Here is a 23,999-nt window from a genome sequence, read left to right as displayed (position 1 = left end):
TTAGGAGACAACTCCTCTTGAACATAGTAAACAACACTATGAGGAAACTTGGGCAATTCCAGAATGTAGGACCTTCTGCAAGAAAATGAATCTGGAAAAACCAGTCATCAGAAGGTCAGGGTCATGGGACTCTTCTGGATCAAAAAGACGATTGCAGTGGATAAACCATAATTAGCTCCTAGTTGAAGTCAGGGGGAAGCAGATTCTTAATATATTCCTAGAAACTGGGGGAGTTAGAATATTGAATTCCATGATATTCATAGATATGATCACAGTATCATGGTTCTGAGGAGAATGTTATTTTTATTCTTAAAAGATGAAAGACATCAGAATTAGGAAGAAGTAAAATTACCTATTTGCAGATGACATGATTTTTATTTATAGAAAATCCTATGGACTCCACCAAAATACCGTTAGATCTAACCAACAAGTTTCATAAAATTGCGGGGTACCAAATTAGCATAGAAAAATCCATAGAGTTTCTGTACGCTAACAGCAGAATGTCTGAAAAAGAAATAAGACAATCCTATTTACAATAGCATCAAACACCATAAGATACTTAGTAATAAATTTAACCAAGGAGGTGAAAGATCTTTACTCTGAAAATGACTAGACATTGATGAGAGAAATCAAAGAAGACACAGATAAATGGAGAAGTGTCCCATGTTCATGGATTGGAAGGATTAGTATTGTTAAAATGTCCATGCTACCCAAAGCTGTCTGTGGATTCAATGCAATTCCTATGAAGATTCCAATGCCATTTTGTTTTACAGAAGTAGAAAAAAAAATCCTAAAATTTCTGTGGATCCAGAAAAAGACCTCAAATAGCCAAAGGGATCCTGAACTAAGAAGAACTAAGCTGGAAGCGTCACAATTCCTGATTTCAAGCTATGTTCTAAAGATCATCAAAACAGGGAAAGTCCTGGCACAAAAACAGACACACGGACCAAAGGAACAGCATCAACAGCCTGGAAATAAATTCATGCATATACAGTCAACTAATATTTGACAAGGGAGCCAAGGATACTCAATGGAAAAAAGACAGTTGCTTTAATAAGTGGTGCTGAGGAAATACTCACATGTACCAGAATGAAATCAGACCCCTTTTTGTACCACTCACAGAGATTAATTAGAAATGGATTAAAGACTTAAATGTAAGACCAGAAGCCATGAAATTCCTGAAAGAAAACATAGGCTGTCAGCGCTTTGACATTGGTCTTAGCAATGGTTTTATTGGATTTGACACCAAAAGCAAAAATAAGTAAGTGTAACTTCATCAAACTTAAAAAGCTTCTACACAGCCAAAGAAATGATCAACAAAATGAACTTACAGAATGAAAAAATGTTTGCCAACCATCAATCTGTTAAGAGGTTAATATCCAAAATATATAAAGAACTCATACAACTCAATAGCCACCCCCCAAATACAATTGAAAAATGGGCAAAGGATCTGAATAAAGACTTTTTCCCAAAAATGATACATAAATGGCCAACAGGTACATGGAAGGGTGTTCAGCATCACTGGTCATTAGGGAAATACAAATCACAACCACAATGAGCTGTTAGTTACCTCATGCCTATTAAAATGACTGTTATCAGAAAAAGACAAGAAATAGCATATGCTAGTAGGGAGCTGGAGACATTGGAGCCCTCCTGCACTGTGGGAAGGTGCAGCCACTGTGGAAAATAGTATGGAGGTTCCTCAAAAAATTAAGAATGGAGCTACCATACGATCCAGCAATTCCACTTCTGGAAATGTGTCTGAAGGAACCAAAAACACTTATGTCAAAGAAATAACTACCATGTTCATTGCAGCATTATTTACAATAGCCAAAACATGGAAACAACCAGGTGTACATTGACAGATGAATGGATAAAGAAGTTTTGGTGTGTGTATGCAATGGAATGTTAATCAGCCATAAAAAGGAGGAAGTCCTGCCATTTGCAACAACGTGGATGGACCTTGAGGGCATTATGCTAAGTGTAATAAGTCAGAGAAAGACAAATACTGTATGATCACACCTGGATGTGGAAACTAAAAACAAAACAAAACAAAGCAAAAAAAACCTCCAAACTCAGCACAGATTTGTGGCTTCCAGTGGCAGGGAATGGGAAGCAGGAGAATTGGAGGAAGGTGGTCAAAAGGTACAAACTTCCAGTTATTAGATAAATAAGTAGTGGGGATATAATGTTCAACACGAAGGCTGTCATTAACACTGGTATATGGTATAGTTGAAAGTTTTTAAGAGAGTAAGTAGATCCTAAGAGTTCTCAGGACAAGGGCCGCTTTTTTTCTTTTTTCTTTTTGTATCTATATGAGATAATGGATGTTGACTAAACTTATTGTAATCATTTCACAATATATGTAAGTCAAGTCACACTGTACACCTCGAACTTATATGGTGCCGTATGTCAATCATATCTCAATAAAACTGGGGGGAGAAGATGCATGTTGAAGTATGATGTAGGCATCTTTCAAATGGTTTGGTTAAAAAAAAAAGGTATGTGACGAGAGAGATGAAACACAATATAGTAAGATGTTAACAGTTGCCAAACTTAGGTGGGTTCTGTAGAACTATTAATTTTACTGTTCTTTTAACTTTTCTATTTGAAAATTTTCTTAAGTCGGGCACACAGAAGATGCGGCTCCTCCATTTCACTCCATTCTTAAGATGGAACTTCATGTTGGGTTATGATTAGGTTTGGCTGTGAGTCACAGAGACCCAAAATAACAGCAGCTTAAACAAGATGGAAGCTTATTTCTCTTATATGAAAGTTCACAGGTAGGTGGCTAGGCAGGTAGGTAGCTTTGCAGCACATCACCCTCAGGTCTGAGGCCCTTTCCATCTTATTGCTCCCCGATAGATGACTTCCCTTCCCTCATGATCCAAGACGGCTGCTCCCATTCCAGCCATTACATCCACATTCCAGCAGGCAGAAGAAGAAGAGGTAAAGGGCATAGTCCCACTACTAGAGGGCATAGTCCCACTACTAGGAAGTAGGGAGCTACCATAAAACATTTCTGCTTGCCTCTTCTTGACCAAAGCTTAGTTGTGTAGCTGCCAGTGAGGCTGGGAAACACTCTTAGCCTAGACAGCTGAATGCCCAGCCTGAGACTGGGAATTTATTACTATCTGGTGTTTTTGTTTGTTTTTAATGGAGATACTAGGGATCAATCCAGGACCTTGTGCGTGCTAAGCACACACTACTACTGAACTGTACCCTCTCCGCTGGTTTGGTTTTTTTTTTAACTATTTTTTTTTTTTTAATGGAGGTCCTGGGGATTGAACGCAGGACCTCACTTACTCGAAGCACACATTCTACCGCTGAGCTCTACCCCCACCCCCGTTGGGCATTTGTTACTATGGAAGGCAGGAAGGAAGGACATTGAAGGCAAGGTGCTTTAAACTCATGATGTGACAGGCAGTCTTAAAGCGTCGCCCTGCCTTCTCCCAGGACGTAGTGTGATGGTTGGTGGGGCAGCCGACTTTAGTTCCTTGGGTTGTTGCAGAGGCCCAGCAAGGGCGCTGAGCTGCCCACCTCCAGCTTGCAGAGAACCTCCCCCGACCCGCCCGACTGCTCGTAACCGGCCTGCTGTCCCTCTTTTCTGTTCTGCAGTCTCCAACCTGTCCCAGTACTTCAGCCCCAACTCGGTGGCCAGCAGCCCAGCCCGCGCCGTGCTGCTGGTCGGCGTCGTCCTCCTGGCCTACTGGTTCTTGTCCCTGACCCTGGGCTTCACCTTCAGCGTCCTGCACCTGGTGTTCGGCCGCTTCTTCTGGGTGGTGCGGGTCGTCCTGTTCTCCATGTCCTGCGTGTACATCCTGCACAAGTACGAGGGGGAGCCCGAGAACGCCGTGCTGCCCCTGTGCCTCGTGGTGGCCGTCTACTTCATGACCGGGCCCATGGGCTTCTACTGGCGCAGCAGCCCCGGCGGCCCCAGCGTGGAGGAGAAGCTGGAACAGCTGGAGAACCAGGTCCGACTGCTGAACATCCGTCTCAACCGGGTGCTAGAGAGCCTTGACCGCTCCAACGGCAAGTGACAACCAGCCGGCCGGCCGGGTCCCCTCCTGCCAGCGCCCTCTCTCCGAAAACAAAAAAGAAGAAGGAAAAAAAGAACGCCAAACCCCAAACAATCTTAATAAATACGCCTGAGCAAGAGGGTGGCGCTTTGCGCAGGGGATTCCGGTCACGTGTCAGCTCTTAGGACACCTTCGGGGAGGGGTGACAGGGTCAGTGGCGTAACCCACCAAGTGTCATTAGTGGAAAAAATATTTTTTAAACAAAGGATGTAACCATATTAGCTGTACAGTAAGAGAACTTTATCTGTGCATAGAGCATAAAGTTAATTTTTTCAAGCATTTAAATACATCTTTTGTAAGGTTTTTTAAACAAAGGCAGATTGAGTCAAGTTTATTAGAACTTTACACGGAGGGGAAGGAATTGCTAATTCAACCTTTTCGGAAAGTTTCAAGGCACGCGTTTGTTTTTGCAGCGTAGGGATTGGTGGGTGAGGTCCGAGTGCGTTATTTTCACGTTCCAAAGCTGTGACCTTCCTTTCATGTGGTTTTTGGTTGATGTTGACTAGATGAATGTTGTCGCTTCTGAATGTGGACTGTTGGGTTTTCAGGATGAAACTAAATGTCTTTTTGGATCCTAGCAACCCCGGCCAAGCCCCCATCAATTACATTTTTAAATGAAGAAATCATTATTTGTAGAAAGCCTGTAGAAATTTTGTAAGATTTTTTTCCCCCTCCTTCTGTACTTTCATGGATTTTTAACCTCAGCATTTTGTGAAGGAAAATTCAAGGACCAGGCAAAGAAATGTCTTTGGAGTTTGATGCCAAGAGCTGCCTGAGTAAGCCTTGCAGCTCATTTCAGGAATCTATCTGATGCTCCGATTTCGCCATTTGACAGCTCGATCAGTAGAGGGAAGATAGACTCTCCAGTGTCTTTTATTTGTTTCCTTTTGGTTTTGACTGACTCAGGACCTTAGAAGGAAAACCAACCGTAGCAGCTAATAACATTTTCAAGTCTGCTGCTGCTTGTACAGCGGTCTCAGGAACAGTAAGCAGCAGTAAGCAAGACTTGGAGGAGATCTAAATTATTTATCCTGAAATTTTTATAATCCACGTGTTAGGTGCTTTTTGTCTGGAGTCTGTGGTGGCCTCATTTTATGATTTCTAGGGGCAGAGAGAGGTCCATGCAGGGCAGACAGCTACGGGGGGTCCTGGACAAAGGGGGCTTCGCAAGGCTTCGATCAGGGGCTGATGGAAGCGCCCCTGTCTAGGCACGAACAAGCACAAGACAGCAAGTAAAGGGAGCCCCAGGTTTTGCTGCCAGGGGTCATGACTGTCTCCATGGCCTTCCCTGCCCACCTGCACGCCCTGGCAGCCCCCTCAGGGGCCAGAGACCCCTGCCTGATCGAATAGAACCAAGACCTTTTGGTCTATGTATCATTTTGGCGAAAACTTCCCTGCCTGCCATATTCTTTTTTTTTTTTTTTTTTTTTTTTACTTGGAGGAGGTACTGGGGATTAAACCCTGGACCTCGTGCATGCTAAGCATGCACCCTACCTCTTGACCTATACCCTCCCCCTTGCCTGCCATCTTCTTGGGCTGAGTCTCTGGACGTTTTATTTGGAGTTGAAAGTGTCTGGAAAATGGAAGCAGACATTTCTGAGAATGTTTAGGAAGCTTCTATTTCTAAGGTGCACAAGAACGGGACCCCCAGCTCTCCTGCATTCCGTTCACTTCCTGAAACCCAGACAGGTCTCTAGGATTTGCTTGGGCAAATCGTTCCCCCTGGGCGTGTGAGCCCCGTGGTTTCTGGAGGGAAACCGCTCCAGTTTTGTCATTCAGGTACTTACAGACAGATCTGTTTTAGCACAAGGTGTGTAAATCGCTCCCGGAAGGACATCTTTGCCTGCCTTCCTTTTGTGCATTTGGCTTCTGTGTGTTTGGCATGACTAGGTCCTAAAACATTTACTCTGCTAACGTTGGCCAGCGGGGGAAACTGACATTCTCTGCACAAAGCTTTGAAATCTTAAGTTCCTGGTCCGGGTCTAATACCTACTCTGTTCCCTTGCCCACTCTCACACACACAAACCTGACGGCCACTGCGATCACTGCGATCACTGTGATGGACTGAGATGCAGGCAGGAAAACCATTTTAACTTCTAGTAAATCAAGGGGGACACAGGTATCTGGGCACTGGGGAACCGAGGGCACAAGAATCAACTGGAAGTTGCTGTCAAGAATATGCACCTTGTTTTCCAAATTGGCTAGGCAGCCAGTTTTACCGTGCGGTACACGCAAATGAAAGATGTCTTTATTTTTGACGAAAGCTAAATCATTACTTAGGAGTATTGCTTCAGGGTAGAACATTACTTGAAATTCTGATAGGAATCATAGATGTTTGATTTGAATAACTTGCTTTTTAATGCGTAAATTTGACTTTGGCTTTGTCGCATTCTTAACACCCTGAAAGTTTGGGTTTGTTTTTTTTTTTTTCCTTTCTTTCTTTCTCCAATCCATGGAAGCTTGTAGGGCATTTTGCCTCCCCCACTGCCTTTCATCTCTTCCTTTTTTCCCTCTTTTGTACATGGAGAAATGTATTTTTGTACCATCTCTCATACCTTGAAGAGAAACCTTTTTTTACATCTTCAGGGCTGTGGAATGTATTAGCGTTACACGTCATTCAACGTGCATGGAAAACATCCTGATGAAAACCGCTGTGGCTCCGTGGTTAAGACTCGGTTTTTCAGATGTCTCCAAGTTCATCAGTGTTAATTTCCCGGTGCTCCAGTGTCACAATAAATATCAAGAAAATAGTCTGGAAAAGAAGAAGGACCGGTTCTCTCCACATTGCTGGATTTGTGTGGATGTTTCTGGAGTCAGGGTCTGGAGCAATCTCTTCCTTGACACACTAGCAAAGATACCTTTGAGGCATGCCAGCCTTCCATAAATATGCTTTCCAATTGCAATCAGCGTTACCTGCCTGTCTGGGTTTTTTGGTTCGGGGGGTTTTGGGGGGGGGCGCGTTTTGCCTCATGTGTTAGTAATAGACCCCATGTCATTCCTGGTAGCACACAGCGCGGCAGCAGAATTTCCCGAAAGCTGGCCTTGCGAATTGTGCTGAGGTCTTCATGTATAAAGGTGACTGACGGCCCAGAGAGGTTTTTAATACTCACCTTTCCCGGGGGACGACAGGCGTAGTGCGCCCTGCAGGACCACAGGATGCCTGTCACCCGCAGGGCCGGGGAGCAGAGAGAGGAGAACTGGTGTGTGCCCGTCCGACTGGTGGTGAGGAGCTAACTGGGGACAGTTAGTCCTTGTTGGTACTAACGGTGAACAGGCAGGAGGGGATCAGTGATGGAGAGGGTTGTAATAAGACTTCTGCACGCCCACGAGGGCTGGCTTGCAGGGGAGCTGTGAACCTCTTCTGTTGTTAGTCTAGCCCTGTGGCTCAGCAGGCTTCTGGAGAGGTCAGGAATGACATGTCAGAGGTCCAGTTCACCGTCCGAAATGTGCTGAATGCATCTTGTCACCAGTGGGGATCCTGCGTGGCTTCATCTCTGTGCTTCCCGCTACTTAAGATGTTTTTGAGGAATGACATCTGCCTTACAGACTGACACCTGATCACTCTTCCCTCACGGGTTTTGAATTGGCTGACTTTCCCCAAAAGCCAGTTCTCCTCATCCAGCTAACTCACTTAATTTTTTCATTTTTATTTTTACTTTTACTTTATTTCTTTTTTTAACTTTACTTTTTAGTTGAAAGCTAACTCACTTTAAAAGGAACTCCTAGGGCCCTGAGGTGTCAACACCCTCCCCCAATTTTTTTTTCTTAGTAATATATCACCATTCTGCAAAAAAAAATTTTTATGGCCATTTGAGGAGCTGAACCTTTCGTCCTCACTTGTGAATAATAAAAGTATACACGTTTTGCAGGATCTAACATAGTACCCTTAAAATTCATATTGGGCAACCATCAACATGATATAGGCCATATGGGAGAGACAAACTGTCCAGCGTACTGAATTCTGTGCCCTGCTCTTCAACGATTCTTTGATAGGACCAGTTTTCCCCTTGTGGTGGCATAAAAAGCTGATTGTCGTTTGCATTGTCTGCTGAAAACCTGTGGCAGCTAGTGGCGTTATCAACCATGTGTCCTAATGTCTTTTTTGCAGATTTAAAGTTTTTATTGTACTGTCAGTTTAATATCCGCATGTGTGTTAAAATCTCCAAATACTGTATAATTAAATGGATTTCTTGTGATGGTGATCAGCGCTCCCTTAAAATCCAGCAAAGCAATTATTTCAGTCTTCTTAACTGGAAATCACATTTGTGAGGTATGGTACGCATTTTCAAATGTGTGTTCATGATTCAAATTCATATTTTGTGTATCTGGTTATAACTTTGACATAGCATTTAATTTGATACTTATTATAAACCTCTTTGATTTTAATACGGTGGTGTGTGTGTATGTGTGTGCGGTGTACGCACACTTTCGTCTCCCGAGCCTTGGGAAACTGATTCTACAAATATCGTGTATAGACATAAATGTATAAAGCTTTTTTTTTTTTTTTTTTGCAAAGCGGTACACACATTCGTCTTATTTATTAAATCACTGGCTTTGGTGTTATGTAGAGATATTTGTAGACAGATTTCAGAACAGAGTAAAAATATTGTGAAAATTACAGCTTAATAAATGTTTATTGTAGTTTTGTTGTGCAGACTTCCTAAATATATTTTCATTACTTCCAACCAACCAAGCCTTTGTGGAGTTTTCCTAGTTTTGACGTGTAATGGTGATTCCATGATTCTATTCCCAGTCTGAGGAAAGTCATACAATCTTGAATTTAATCATTCAGTCGGAGGTAGGATTGCCAGATAAAATATAGGACGTCCACTTAAATTTGAGTTTCAGATAAACATATACTTTTTTTAGTATAAGTGTGTCCTGTGCAATATTTGGAACACACTTATACCAAAAAAGAGAGAGAGAGAATTGTTGCTTATCTGAAATTCAGATTCACCTGGGCATCCTGTATTTTTATTTGTTGATTCAGGCAATCCTAGCAGGGTATAGCAACTGATTTAAGCCCTCCCACCCAACCCTGAACCGAGATGCCTTCATGGGTGTTAAAAATTGTTTCCTTAGTATTAGCGAACATTCGGGAACAAATGTAACGGGAGAATGGTGACATTAAACATGCTTATGGGCCGGGAGTTTTGCTCCTGTGAATATTTATATTGCAAAGAAAGTCTCACAGGGGTCCGTAGGGAACAGTTTGAGGCCAGTCATTGGGAGGTTATCTGACGGGCCCCCTGGCTGGTCCAGCACTGGGAGGTCAAAGGCAGGGGCCGCCCAGCGTGGAGGTCGGTGCAGCGATGAGCCCCACATTCGTGGCGCCGGGTGAGAAAGCGGGAACCCGAGTGAAAAAGGCCCACACTGCGAATTGGAGTGAGTTAAACACATGAGACTGATGGCTCAAGAGCACATTAAAGAAGATCCGAGTGAAACACAGTAGGCTGCGGAGGAGGACGGGAGCAGGTCACGGGGACCAGGAGGAGCGTTAAGAGAGGCAGGAGGGCGGTGTCACCGGGTGATGCTGTCCAGCCGCAGGGCAGGGGTTTGGACGAAGCACGGGGGAGCCGCGGCGCCCCCGCGCGCCTGAGCCCTGCCCCCCGTCCAGCCGCCTACCTTCACCCCTCGCCTTTACCCATCCCTGCTGCCAAAAGCCGCAGCCGCTCTGTGCTTTACCTAAAGCCCAGCTCAGCTGGGTGTTCCCTCTGCACCTGCCTCCACCCAGGCTCCCTGTACCGTTTTATTTGTTTTATTTTTAAACAGCTGTATTGGAAGCATAATTGACACATAAAGAGGCACACGTGTTTTGTGTGTACAGCTTGATCCTTTTGGATACAGGTCTATACCTATGAAAACATGGCCACAGTCAAGGCAGTGAGCACATTCATCCGTGTCCAGAAGTCCCTCACGTCCTTCTTTGCAGTCCCACCCCTACGTCTGTTATCTCTCCCTGTGCATTAGCGCCTACACTGGGTTTTTTGACTCTGCAGAGTTATTCTGAAATCCATCCAGCTTGTGTCAGTAGGTCACCCCTTTTCCTTGCTGAGTAGTATTCCACAGTGTGGCTATACCTCAACTCGTTTCTCCATTCACCTGCTGCTGGGTTTGGGTTGTTCCCAGTCTGGGGCAATTACAGATAAAGCTACTGTGAACACCTTATGTACAGATCTTTGTATGGACATATTCTTTCACTTCTCTTGGGTAAATACTTTGGGGTGAAATGGCCTGGATCATGTAACAGGTTTATGTTCACTTTTTTGAGAAACTATTTTGCAAAGTGGCTGTATCAGTTTCCCCACCTCACCGAACATATATTCATTTACCAATAGGTATTGTCTTAACTGAAATCTGGCCATCTTTAATTAAACCAAGAAATGCTTATTTCTGACAAGTGTAAACAGAATTTCAACAGTTTGTCTAAATCTTCTTAATTACATACATGAACCAGCACTTGATTTTTTTTTTTTTTTGGTGGGGTGGCTGGTAATTAGGTTTATTTATTTTTTAACGGAGGTCCTGGGGCTTGAACCCAGGACCTTGTGCATGCTAAGCACGCGCTCTACCACTGAGCTAGACCCTCCCCCGCTGCATTTGCTCTTTACAGTAGCAAAATAACCACTCCCAACTCACATGCCTATGTTCAAATACCTGCTCTAAAGCCCAAAGAAAAGGAAACTGCATTGACAGGAGATTGCCTGATTAAAATGCAATCATGAAATCATCTCTTTATGTGATTACCCCCAAATCCCAGAATGCATTTTCATAATTATCAACATTAACAAAACAAAATTAACAAAATAAGTGATTTGAAGTTTTTTTTTTTTTATTTTTTTTTTTTATTAACTGCACATTGGTAGCTTCAATGTGGACAATGCTAGGATTAGCTCCAAATGTGATCTCAACGTATCTAGACTAGCCCGTTACTACCCATGCAACGAAAACTAACACAGCGTTAAAATGAGGTCTGCCTGAACTGAACTAAATACAATTCATCACACTTAATTTCATCTGTTTCTTTTCGGTTGTTTAAAACGTGGCCACTAGAAAATTTTAAGTTACACATGTGGCTTGCATTTGTGGCTCTTGTTACATTTTCACCAGACCTGACTGCATTATATAAATCGTGCTAGAACAGAACCAACTTCAATCACTTGTCCACTGATTAAAAAAAAAAAAGCACAGCCTTAAAGTTGATAATTATGTTTTACTCGGTGGATTCGGCGGACTTTTCTGGGGACTTCAAGCCTGGGAGGTGCGGCCTCTCAGATTCCTCTGAGTTACTGTTCCAAAGAGGCAGGGGAGGAGCCAGGATGTATAAGAGTTTTTGCAACAAAGACCAGGTAGTCGGAACATCAAAAGATTACTATTAATTAAAGAAAACCAGATATTTGCAAGTTAAGGAGTTTAGTGATCTTCTACCTATGGGAAGTACACAGAGGTCTGGGCTCATTGAAATCACTCCTGTGATCTGTACCTTGGCTTTCCAGGGCCAGTGTCCTGTGCCTTCCCCTCCTGAGTCCCCTCAGGTGGCACCACTAGGGGAGGCTGCAGAGGCTGACTGCTAGATGGCGGGGCATCTGGTTTCCATCCTGAGTTCCCTCAGGGCTCACTGTCTGGGGGAAATGGAAACATTGCAGTGTGGTGGCTTGATGGCTGCAACATCCTTTATTTACTGATACAGCAGGCAATATTTTTCACTCACACACTCGGCTGCTTATTACGTTGAAGTATTCTAGTGGTAATGCTTGGCTCTGCTATCTTATATGGTCCCTGGGGAGGGGAAAAAAAAGGTGAGCATAAGTGATCTTTACGCCAGACACAGGGGTTCAATGCCTACTTGTTGGGAAACAAACGAAATCTTGTAACTCAGGACAGTAATTCATTTGCACAACACAGACTGTACTTGAGTCTGTTCATAGAAATGGTCTTATCCTGGGATAAATCTACCCTGATAAGAGGACAATTAAACTTACCCTCAGGTTAGTCAGTTCTGGCTTGACATTGGTCCTCTGTCCTGCAAACCGTTGTCCAACGTCCAGAGCATCAGATATGGGTGAGGGTGGAGGATTTCCAATTATCAAGCTGGAATTAGAGAAATGCAGGTGTGTGTGAGTGGAGGGTGGGGGTCAGGGAGTGATGATGTGATATTATGATACAATAAGACAAGCAGAGCGCAGGGAACTACATCCAATAGCTTGTAGTAACCTATAATGAAAAAGAATATATACATGTATAACCAAATCACTATGCTGTACACCAGAAACTAACAACATTGTAAACCGACTATACTTCAATTTACAAAAAGAAAGAAAGAAATATGTATTTGGTCTTCATCCCTGGGTCCTGACACAGAGCACCTAAAATCCTTGGAATTTCTTAAGTGATGTGGTGAGAAGAGTTATTTTTTGTTATTCATAAAAAGTTCCTTTCAACCTTACCGGAGTTGATGCTAATGGGGTGACTCTCGCTGGGTCTCAGGCTGGGGGCTGGCTGCCCCAGTAAGCAACTGTGTGATTTAGAGGGTTGGATTTTTCAGCTCCCCACCTGCTGGCTTCTAGGTTGGTGAAGGCATCTGTGCACCCGGAGGATGGTGCACTTCCATCCCCTCCTGGGGCCCTGGGTAAACCAAAGAATATGGAAAGGTCCTTGCTTGGTTGGCTTGGGCTTCTAAAACAAAAAGGCCACTGACTGAGTGGCTTATAGATTTATTTCTCACAGTTCTGGAGGCTGGGAAGTCCAAGATGGAGGTGTGCACGCAGTCAGTGTCTGGTGAGGGCCCACTTCCTGCTTCAGAGATGGGGTTCTCTCTCGCTCTCTGCTCTCACCTGGCAGAAGAATGGCAAGCGAGCTCTTCTTACAAAGATACCAATCTCATACACGAGGGCCCCACCCTCATGACCCATTCACCTCCCACAGACCCTCCCTCCAAATACAATCATATCGGGGGTTAGGTTTCAACATGTGAATTTGAGGGGTTGCAGACATTTGGCCTATAGCAGTCCTGTTGTGGCTTTTGAGGGTTTTTTCCAAACTTGTGTCAATAAAGATATTAATCAGTGGCTCTGAACAATGACTAGAAATTATGACAATCAAAAATCTCAAAAAGTACAACATTGTAAATCGAGGATACTTCAATTTAAAAAATCCTAGGTTAAAAAAGAAAGAAAAAGAGAAGACAAATAACTAGTAATGAAAAAGGGAATGTTACTACATATTCTCTTTTAAAAAGAAAAACTGTACATTTTAAAGGTATACCAAAAAAAAAAAAAAAAAAACAAAACTCAGATAACTACCATCTTCTCTATGCCAAAAAGTGGCAGCTGGGAGTAGTGGTAAATAATATTTGAAGCCAGAAATTTTGAGACCCACTGGCAAAGGCAAGGAATCACACAGGACGCAGCTCCGGGGAACCAAAGGGTGCTGGGTGAACACAGAGTCTTGCTCCTGCCCTGTCCCGGACCACCACATTCTCCTCCCAAGGCAACCCCTGTCGTCGCATTGGTTTCCTGTGACTCCTGCCAGAGACTGCAGGAGTGTGTATGCATATACTATTATTTCACAATAATAGCATATTATACACATTTTTTTGGACCCTGTTTTTTGTTGTTGTTGTTTTTGGTTTTGTTTTGTTTTCTTCTCTTTTTTTTTTTTTTTTGTACATACACCTTGGCCTGCTGTACCACTCTTTGGCTCATAGTATCCATCCTACCACAATTATTTAACCATTCACTTACTGATGGACAAAAAGAATGTTGGTAAATTCCTTACAATCAACAGCTGCACTTTCTGAATTTACTTTAAGTCCCCATTGTGCTTCTATGACTTTTATGCAAGTTGTTGCACTTAGTGCCAATATAACACTATGTAACGTTATTATAGAATGCTATGTAACATTATTATATGATATAACACAATATAACATTATTATACGATAAAACGCAATCTGATGTTCAGCTTTGCCTGTAGGAAGCAGGCTGTTAATTTCATTTGACCCATCTCACCATTAACGCAGAAAATGTGAAACCAGTCTACAGTGATTGCATGAAAATGTACATTTACATTATTAGTCTGATTAATAAACACTTTATTTTTCCCATTTATTTCGGTCCTAACACAATAAAGGGTCAGTGTTATTAGCCAGAGTGAAATAAGAGTGATAATATTTGATCTCATGAATCTTTAAGGCAGGTCAACTTCATTTGGGCCCCAGGAATTTGGAGTTATTCCTATCTCTAAATTTTTTTATTTTAGTGTTTTTTTTGGGGGGGGAGATGGTAATTAAGTGTATTATTTATTTTTAGAGGAGGTACTGGGGGTTGAACCCAGGACCTCCTGCCTGCTAAGCATGTAGTCTAACACTTTGAGCTATCCCCTTCCCCGTGGAGTTAGTCTTCAGTTATACGCATGCAGTAAGATTTTGTGCATCCGCCTGTGGCAGAGGTATGCAGATCCAAGTCCTTGAGCTGGGCGTCTGCAGCTCTGTCCACAGCTCAGAGTCTCCTTCAGAATTTCAAGGGCATGTTAAGTATTCAGGGTTCTGTTTTCTTGAGTTTTGGAACCTCTGGACATTCTGCCATGACTGAGGGGTGCTATACACTTTTTAAAGATTAATTTCTCACAACAGGTAAATTTACAAGTCTAGAGCACACCTTGATCCTGTTTGAATTAGATCTTATAATTGAAAAGTTTCAGCGATCATATTTCATATTCAAAAATCACTTGCCTGTAGCCCGCTACGACATTCATCCTTACAGTTGCTAAAACACGTAATGCCAATTTCTTCTAATCACTGCTGAATTAAGTTTTTTTTTTCCCTTACTCTTAAATCCATACTTGACTTTGGCATTGGAAGGCTGCTGCAAAACAGGTATTGATTAAATCATAAAACCTATGCATTGGGAAAAATGTGAAGTACAGACCATGGAATTGAAAATTAACAGAATTAGCAAAAGAAATTGCTGCAAAGAAGTTCTCTCATAAAAGAGTGTGAAATCAGCACCTAAGTGACAACCAACTGGAATAAGAAATGGGACCTAAAAGGTGAAGTGATCTAATCTGCTTAGGTCTCCATACAAGTCAGAAAGTCTCCGGTCAGTTGGAAGATGACCATTTCCACTCCCTGTTGTGTCCTGTCAGACTTATGGGTAAAAATGCACTTGTGAATAAATACTGACTGTGTACAGTTTGCCCTGCATTATGACAAGGAATTCTCTCCTCTCTTACATTGGTTTTTCTGTGTCACAAATTCTTCTGGAAGTGTTTTATTTCAGTGATTGCAAGTCTCTTGTTTACAAGACTAGTCACCGTCATTAAGAAGAGCTGATTTGGCGGGGGAAGCGGCCGAGACAATGGAGTAGAACGATGTTCTTAGCTCGCCCTCTCCCACGGACACACCAAGACTGACATCCACGCACCCACCCATCCACTCAGAACACCTGCTGCACTTTGACAGAGCATCACCTTCTTCAAAAGGCAAATTTGCCGCAAATCTGATGAACCAGTTTATACTGTACAGCACAGGGAACTACATTTGATATCTTGTAGCAGCTTACAGTGAAAAAGAATATGAAAATGAGTATATGTGTATTCATGCATGACTGAAGCACTGTGCTGTGCACTAGAAATGGACACAGCATTATAAACTGACTATACTGCAATAGCAAAAAAACACCCAAAAAACCAAAAAAAAAGAAAAAAAAAAGAAGAGCTGGTTTTGGAAATCTGAGAATTCGTACATAAGCTATACATAAATATTCTAGACCTATCTATATTTTTAAAAAATGTTTAAAAGAACAGAACTGGAGAAAATAGCAAAAGGAAATGGATCATTATGTAGCCCCACCGACCAGAGCTAGAAGCTATGAGCTCGTGTTAAATTAGTTTTTTATTTCTGGAGTTATATAACTGGAGGGTCATTTTCCTCCTCCTTCTACTTTAGTATTTTCAGTCATATTTATTTATTTTTTATTTATTTTAATTTGGTTCTGGCAACCACCTTCACAGAAGTCTCAAGTTAGCCCATGAGCTTATCTCTAAAAGTGATTTTTTCTACAGTCACAGTTTAACTAAGTCTTGGAAGGATACCATACTCATCACACAGCTTTAAACTTTAAACACACCCTCTGTCATAAGTACATAAGGAATCAAAATCTTTAATAAATCCTAAAAATTACCTCTGAATAGCACAAAGCATCACACTGCGCATGTATTCTACCACTGTATGTATTAAAATACTTAGCGTTCATTAAAAGCATTACCTTATTCTATTTAAACACTTGAAATAAACAATTAACTCATAACCCAGTTTCAGCATTTCTTCACTTTTTCCCATATACTCAAAAAAAAAAAAGTAATTGCTCTTTTTCAACCTCTACATTTGGGGGAATAATGTATTACTATTTAGAGAAGAAATACTCTATAAATGTTGAAAGATTGAATTCCTGCAAGGAAAAGTAGAGTCGTTTTTCTCAGGTTTTGTCCTAGGGGAGTTGGGGCATGCTGCAAAAAAGAAAAGATCTAAAGTCTCCAGCGAGACTATTCATTTACTTAATGGAGGTACTGGAGTTTGAGTGCAGGGCCTTGTGCATGCTAAGCACACACTCTACCACTGAGTTATACCCTCCCGCCTCAAGTTCATAGTTTCTCGTGCCCATATGTTCTTCAGCAGTGGTGGATGGGTCTGGTCAGGGACAGGGAGAGCATTACATCTCCTTGTAGGCACCTGAGTTTGCCGAGATCCTGCCTGTGGGTCTCAAACCTCCTGTTGCCCTACAGCCAAGTAGAAGGGATAGTGGAAAAAATGTCTCCTGGCACAGATCATCACAACTGTAATTCTGAAGAACCCAAGTGTAGTGGGGAGGGTATAGCTCAAGCGATAGAGTGTGTGCTTTGCATGAGGTCCTGGGTTCAATCCCCAGTGCTTCCTTCAAGAATAAATAAGTAAACCTAATTACCTCCTCCCACCTAAAATAAAGAGCCCAAATGTTAACTCAGACCATGCTTGTTACCAAAACGACAGGCCAGCCAAGAAACAGGCACCACTCCGAGGGTTGGAGTATTCAGATTTATTATGCTGACAGGCTCAGAGGGGCTTCTGCTCCAGAGCTCTGAGCACCTCCAAGATGTGTGCATGAGGTTTTATAGGGTTAATTACGAGCTTGGGGTATTCAGCCAATAGGCATGGAGCAGCTTTAGCAGCATCATTATCACAAAAGTAGAGGCAGGGAGGCAGCAAACCAACATTTCAAGGCCAGCTATGTTTCTCAGAAAATCCAGCTGGCTAGCAAAAAACATGAGCAGGGAATCAGCGAACCGACACGTTAGCCCAGCAGTACTCAGATCAGTAATCCGACACTTGTTGCACTTAGATTTACGAGTTGGGCCCAGCCCAGCTTTTCCTTTACACGCTCAGATCAAAAGTAGCACCTTCCTCACCTCCACCCAGAACCACTCTCCGTTCAGTGACTCTGTTTATCTTCCGGCACTTCTCACTAACCTGACTTATCTGATGAATTTCTTCACTTTCTTCCCACTGGATTTAATCAGGTTCCCACCGATTCCCAAGTGCATTGAGTCTCGCAAATACTAGGAGCCCGAGACACACATCTGAACCTCTACATGAAAGAATAAGCATGTCTCAGACACCTCAGACGCAAATCCCTCCTTTTGCCCTCCCGCCCCAGGAGTCAACTCGAAGCTGTGACTCCGTGAGGTCAAGGGTGAATATTTCCGGATTGGGGGAGACACGCGATTGCAGCAGGAGGCAGGACCGACCCTCCGGAGACGGGTTGTCAAGGTGACAGCCCTCGGTCATAGCGGTCGAAAGGTGACCCCACCCCGCTGCCCAGCGCCGATTGGGCACACCTTTTTCCGGATCTCCTTTACGATTGGCTGGGAGGCGTGGCCTCGCTGCACCGGAGCACCTTGCAATTGGTTGGCACTCAGGCCCGCCTTCCATGGTGCGACGGCCTGGGCTGATGTGAGGCCAGCTCCCTAACCAGCCAATCAGGATGCGAGCTGAGTGCGACTCGTGAGTGCGGCCCGGATCCCTCCGCCGCCTCCGCGGGCATCAACTTCTGGCTGGGGATGAGCCGGCGCGGGCTAGGCTCCTGGGACAGCCCTGGAGGGTTTTCGGGGCTTTGACTTGGGTGAGGGCAGGGGGACGCTGTGGCGCCAAGTGGAGGAAAAAGGAGCGGGGCCAGACAGCTTTGCCCAGAGAGGGCTTCCCCTACTTCTAAGGACCCCCTCCAGAAAATTCAAACTCTCTCATGGCATCCTAAAATTTAAAAAAAGAAAACCAGAAGAATCGGCAATACAAATACATACAGTAAACGAAAGAACGCTAATAAAAACGAAAGACTTAAATTGCCCAAAATGCCCCAAAGAAATACCTAATACAGACTTACAGACAGGCAAATTCTGAACCCTCAGTGTCTTTAATCTCTCCATAAATATTTACTAAGTTGTTACTTTGTTACGGGAACCAATGATCAAGAACCAATATCTGCCCTGAAGTTTGCTGGAGGCACCCCCAAGGACTTCATTTCGGATGGTGTTTAGCGCTTTAATAAGCAGCCACAGGGATGAAGAATCTGGACACTGCTTTGAACTGTAACCACCTACAGTAAAATGGGGTGGAGGAAGGCTTCCAAGCAAGGGGCGGCCTTCTGGAGGCCTTTTATTACGTGCACGGAAGATGGTATAAAAAAAGAGGAAAGCGTGTGTGTGAAAATAAGATTTCTCTGCATCTTATTACACCACCCTGCCCCCTCTTTCACCATTTGGGCTAGCTAAATCCACTAAAGACTGCATTTTTCACAATCCTTTCCTCTGGAACCCTGGCTTCTGCAGAATGAACTTTGCATACATAAGCCAAATCAAGCCAGAGGGCAGATGGTCACCTCATCTGGTCACCACTGCTTGCCCTGTTAAAAACAGTCCGGAGAGGGGAGGGTATAGCTCAGTGGTAGAGCACGTGCTTTAACCGCACGAGGTCCTGGGTTCAATCCCCAGTACCTCCATTATAAATAAGTAAATAAAAACCTAATCCCCTCCTCCCTGGGAAAAAAAGAAATCTGGAGAGGAAACCATAGCAAGCTTTAGATGGCTGTATGGCTGGTCTAAATTTCTTGGATTAAATGATATCTCTGTTTGCCAGAAAAACCTGTTTTGCCAGTAGTGCTTGGCTAATAAGAATTAGGACAGTTTTAAAACCCTGTATATAGTGCATCACCGAGTTTCAGGTGATGCTGAGTGGCTGAGTGTCATAAAGAAAACACAAGCAAGTGGTTTGTGCCCTCTGAATGTTGGCCATGAGCCTATGACAGTAGAGATCAGTGAGCTGTAGGGGACATTTGCATTCAGGTAACACCCAATTTCCACAGCCCCGTGGGTGGGCAGGGAGGGTTGAGGCAACCCCACCACGGAGGGCAGAAGAAGAAATCCTCAAAAAACAACAACAACAACAACAAAACCCATTGGCTGGCCTGGGAAACTCAGGGAACGTGGCTGATTCTTTGATTGGAATCACACCTTCATCTTTTTTCTGGGCCAGTGTGGTTGATCCTCATGTGCAGTAGCTACTAGAAACAGAAATGTGTCAATCTCTTGCCCCTGCTCTCCCTTCCCGAGTCCCACTTCATGACTCCTTTGGTTAGGACTTGAGGAAAACCAGTTTTCTGCTACAACTTGTCCTCATCTTGTCTGGGCCCTAAGGATTTCTTCTCTAATCCAGCAGCACATCCCCTTGACTCTCCCTTCCGAAATATCTCTATGCACGTATAGACATTTAAAGGTATGTATCTATATAAGCTTATATTTATGTATAGATATCTAGATCAAGCAGTCGATCTATAAAGAGCTCCCTTCTCATCGTCTCCACCTTTCCACACTCATCCAAGCCACCATGATACCCCATGTAGACTTTTGCAATGTCTTCCTAACAGGTCTCCCTGCCTGCACTCCATCCCACACTTCAAACCCAACCCCATCCTCTCCGTTACCGCATAACAGCTCAACTAGCACTACGAAAGTGTAGGTCACGTCACTCCCCTACTCAGCACTTTCCAAATGGCTTCTCATCACACTTCGAATAAAATCCAAAGTCCTTATGCTGTGGCTTCCCAAGGCCCTATATGATCACTACCATTTGACTGTGCCAAACATGCCTCAGGGCCTTTGCACTTGCCCCCCGTGTCTGGAAAGTTTTTCCCAAAGATCAGTCCTGGGCTGAATGCTTCTTCACTTTATTTAGGTGGAGAATCTTCAGTTCTTATCTACCTGTCCTCACGGAACCCTGAGACACAAGAGCTGTGACGGTGGGGTCCTAACTTGGGGATCTGACCCTCCCTAGTTATCACTGATGGCTTGATAGCATCAGATCAGGTGGTCTAGGTCATCACCAGACTCAAGTACCAAAGTGAACAGAGGCCCCTAGGGATGGAAAGTGAATGTGAAATAACCTTTGGTGATGTTTCAGTTAGAATGCTTTCGGCAAGTTATGATAGCTCAACTCTCAGTGGCTTAAGCCGTTATGACAGTAACTGTTATATTCAACCAGAAGCCCAGGGCTAGTCACTGGCTTGCTCTGGCACCTCAGCGAGTGGATCTAGGTTTTGCCCCTTCTGCGCTGCCATCCTCTGTTTAGGGCCTTTCTTCAGTCTTGTCTCTCAGGGTTGCAGAACAACTGTCACAGATCCGTGCAAAATGGTCTCACCCATCAGGGAAAACTTCCCTAGAGCCCCCTTTTACAGCCTGCTTTGGTCTCATTGGCTAGAATTTGGTCTCGGGCCCCACCCCGGGTCAATCACTGGCCAAGGAGAAAAACGAGCGCTGTGATTGGCTTAGACTAGTGGGTCACATTGGGGCGCATTGACCTTTGGGGGATAGACACACAGAGGATTTCCAAGGGTTATGGGTACACACGTTCTTTTAATGCGAAAAAATTTTACAGATCCTCGACCTCGTACACACTCGGTCCTTGTAATTGCCAGGAGGAAGTATCCGTGTGCCCTTCTCCCAATTAACCGTAACAGAAGCATTATTTATAACTCATGCACTGGCGGCGGACACCAAAGCTTCCTTAAATCAGTCGACGCCTTTCTCTCGTCTTTCTCTGGCTTAAACAGTTCTCCTAAGGGGGCAGTTTGCCTTAGGTTGAAATGTTCTGGTCATAGAACAACCAAAGAAGTGAAATTTACTGACATTCATTCGTTTAACTGAAACTGGAGTGTCTTCCAATACCTGTTTTTGTTTGTTTGTTTGTTTGTTTGGTGGGGGGGTGGGTAATCAGATTTGCTTATTTATATATTTTTTAATGGAGGTGCTGGGGATTGAACCCAGGACCTCATACATGCTAAGCAGGTACTCTACCACTGAGCCATACCCTCCCCCCTCTGCCAATACTTCTAACTTCTCAAGCTACATTGAAGAACACCCACGAATGCATTTTTAAATGCAGTTTCTTTCAGATTTGGTGTATTAATCAATTAGATAGTATTAGTAAGATATTAATATCAATATAGTATTATCATTATATCTTATTAATCAGTAAGATAGGTAAAAATGAATTTTATTAAATTATGTCTGGCATATGCGTTCCTCACTTATTTCATTATAGAGTGCTCAAAACTTTTTAACATCCCTTTAAGCCTGTGATGGAACTTTCTAGAAGTTAACTTAATTCAGGATTCAGTCCCTTAGGTTGGGCCCCATCCTCCCAGGAGAGACTCCAGGTTGGGGTTTTGTGGCATTCCTAGTGCGTGGGCAGCCAGCAGTGGTATTTTCTCCTCCAGCATTCTCCTGAAGACAGACGTTCTGGGTTTCCGAGCTGCATCTTAGAATTGTGGCATTTGTTTCTAGGTGTACAAAGGAATATCATGATTTGATAAGAGAGGAGAAATATGAAATTCATATTATCAAAAGCATATGCACTCCCCTTGGATAATCCTGGCTTCTGTGTCACCTATGGGTACCGTTCCTCTTCCAGACCATCAGTTTGGGGCCTTAAAAAAAAACAAACCTCCTTGCTATTTCCAAATACTCATGCCTTTCACATGAAACTGCTTTCAACATATTCTAGACGGCTCAGTGTTTGCATAATTTACCATATTGGTTAACTGTCAAGAGTATAATAATGAGAAATTTGAAACATGGAAAATCTAACTACACACACACCACGGTGGGAGGAATAAAAAGGAAGGTGGGGGGAGGGAAATAGCTCAGTGTTTTAAGTCAGAGTCTATGTTTCTTTTTGGTGACTGAGAAACGGAAGCTGCTGGTTCCGAGTAAGTGGTGGAGGTAGGGCGTTGCTTCCTAAGACTCCAACACTGCAAAAAACTGGACATGGGGGAAGCTGATTGGGTTGCTGTGCAAATGAATAATGACAAGGTGTATGGGAGGGTACCTAGCACAGTGCCAACGTGCAGTAGGAGTACAAGAAATAAACCCTCAAAATCTATCCCAGGTCGCATTTTTCTCTCCATTTCCACAGCCACCATCATCTCTTGCAACATCGTCGTAACCCGTCTCCCTGCTCTCGGAAGACTATTCTGAACCCAGCAGCCAGAGGGATTCCTATGACAGCTACAGTCAGAGCATGTCCTTCTTCTGCTCCAAACCTCCCAATGATCTCATCTCACCCAGGGTAAAAGCCAAAGTCTTCAGTGTTCTCCAGGACCCACCTGAGCTGCCACCTCTTCCTCCATTGACCTTCTGCTCTAGGTCTCTCAGGTGAAAGACACTGGCCTCCTTGCTAGTTAACTAACTGGGTCCAACACTCTCCTGCCTCAGGGCCTTAGCACCTGCTGTTCCCTCTGCCTGGAAACTTTTCTCCCAGATACTGAATAAGCTCGCTTCACTCACTCAACTTCTTCAAGTTATTGACAGAAGTAACCTTTTTAACGATGGGGATCTTCCCTGACAACTTTATTTAAATAGAACACTCCTCTCATGTTTTCTGCTCTTCTCTGATTTATTTCTTTTCATAGTCTTTAATACCTTTTATTATATAAGCAACAGTATACTCTCATTTATTATGTATGATACTCATTGGTATACTGTTTTTTATGGTATGTATTATGCGATGTGTTACACATACAAATAAAATGTATTTATTTGATTGTCTCCCCTCCTCCCCACATCTGTCCCCCAGGCCCCCACCCCTCATGTCTTGTTGACAGAGGGCAGGTGTATCTGCAAAGCTTGCATAGTGCCTGGTACTCTGCGGGCGCTCAGTACCTAAGGGCAGGAAGAACAAAACATACCTTAAAGACTGAACGCCAGAATGCACCTGCGGCCTCAGGCTCTCGGCTTCAGGCGCTGCTTTAACCCTTTCGGGTCCCAGGTGAGGTCGGGGAGCCCAGCCCCGAGGCGCCTGCGCAGCCCCGCGCTCCGGGGAGCGTTGGTTCGAGGCCCGAAGGCAGCCGCGCGCGGCGGCAGCACTCCTTTGCAAGGCGCGGCGCCCGCGGAGGGTTACACTAGTTGGGGAGGCGGGGACGGAGCCTGCCGAGAGCGGCCACGGGGGGGCGGGGCGCGTCGGGGGGCGGGGCTCGCCGGGTGTCCCGGCGGCGCGGCCGCGTCGCGTGCAGTTGCTCCCTGTCAGCCACGCCGCTCAGCGCCGCGCCCCGCGCCCGCACCTCCGCCGCCAGCCCCGCGCCGCCCCGGCCGTCCCCCGCCGGCCGTCCCCGCCGCAGCCATGTCCAAGGAGCCGCGGGCCGGGCGGGAGGAGATCCTGGAGTGCCAGGTGATGTGGAAGCCTGACAGCAAGAAGAACACGCAGATGGACCGCTTCCGGGCGGCCGTGGGCGCCGCCTGCGGCCTGGCGCTGGGTGAGTGCGGGGCGCGCCTCCCGGGGGCTCCCGGCCACTTCCCGGGGCCACGACCTTGCATAAATCCGGCTCCCCCCGAGGGTCC

The 23,999-nt window shown here is 44.4% G+C and overlaps 2 protein-coding genes, 2 long non-coding RNA genes and 1 other non-coding gene across 7 annotated transcripts in view; 3 read left to right on the top strand and 2 right to left on the bottom strand.

The window, feature by feature from the left end:
- The window catches only part of BRI3BP (BRI3 binding protein), a 28,857-nt gene extending 20,113 nt beyond the window's left edge, over positions 1 to 8,744 (top strand). Inside the window, exon 3 of the mRNA XM_032471457.1 lies at positions 3,619 to 8,744. Within this exon, the coding sequence (XP_032327348.1) occupies positions 3,619 to 4,040 (422 nt within the window). The 3' untranslated portion in view covers positions 4,041 to 8,744. The remainder of the gene's footprint in view (positions 1 to 3,618) is intronic.
- A 2,170-nt stretch (positions 8,745 to 10,914) lies between these two features.
- On the bottom strand, positions 10,915 to 18,020 carry LOC106728930. The gene is made up of 4 exons (XR_004316742.1): positions 17,584 to 18,020; positions 12,527 to 12,913; positions 12,062 to 12,170; positions 10,915 to 11,858 (listed from the first exon to the last, which is right to left on the bottom strand). It is a non-coding gene; the product is annotated as an uncharacterized LOC106728930 (long non-coding RNA).
- Positions 18,021 to 19,036: 1,016 nt separating this feature from the next.
- On the top strand, positions 19,037 to 19,108 carry TRNAL-UAA. The gene has a single exon. It is a non-coding gene; the product is annotated as a tRNA-Leu (tRNA).
- A 1,889-nt stretch (positions 19,109 to 20,997) lies between these two features.
- Positions 20,998 to 23,534, bottom strand: LOC116660999. The gene is made up of 2 exons (XR_004316741.1): positions 23,351 to 23,534; positions 20,998 to 21,943 (listed from the first exon to the last, which is right to left on the bottom strand). It is a non-coding gene; the product is annotated as an uncharacterized LOC116660999 (long non-coding RNA).
- A 108-nt stretch (positions 23,535 to 23,642) lies between these two features.
- Positions 23,643 to 23,999, top strand: part of AACS (acetoacetyl-CoA synthetase) — a 42,108-nt gene continuing 41,751 nt past the window's right edge. For all 3 annotated transcript variants that reach the window (XM_032472082.1, XM_032472080.1, XM_032472081.1), the window contains exon 1: positions 23,643 to 23,914. In XM_032472082.1, the coding sequence (XP_032327973.1) occupies positions 23,782 to 23,914 (133 nt within the window). In that variant the 5' untranslated portion in view covers positions 23,643 to 23,781. The remainder of the gene's footprint in view (positions 23,915 to 23,999) is intronic.

Source organism: Camelus ferus, chromosome 32, assembly GCF_009834535.1.
Source record: "Camelus ferus isolate YT-003-E chromosome 32, BCGSAC_Cfer_1.0, whole genome shotgun sequence".
NCBI classification, from domain to species: domain Eukaryota; kingdom Metazoa; phylum Chordata; class Mammalia; order Artiodactyla; family Camelidae; genus Camelus; species Camelus ferus.
This window is presented reverse-complemented; position numbering and strand designations above follow the sequence as displayed.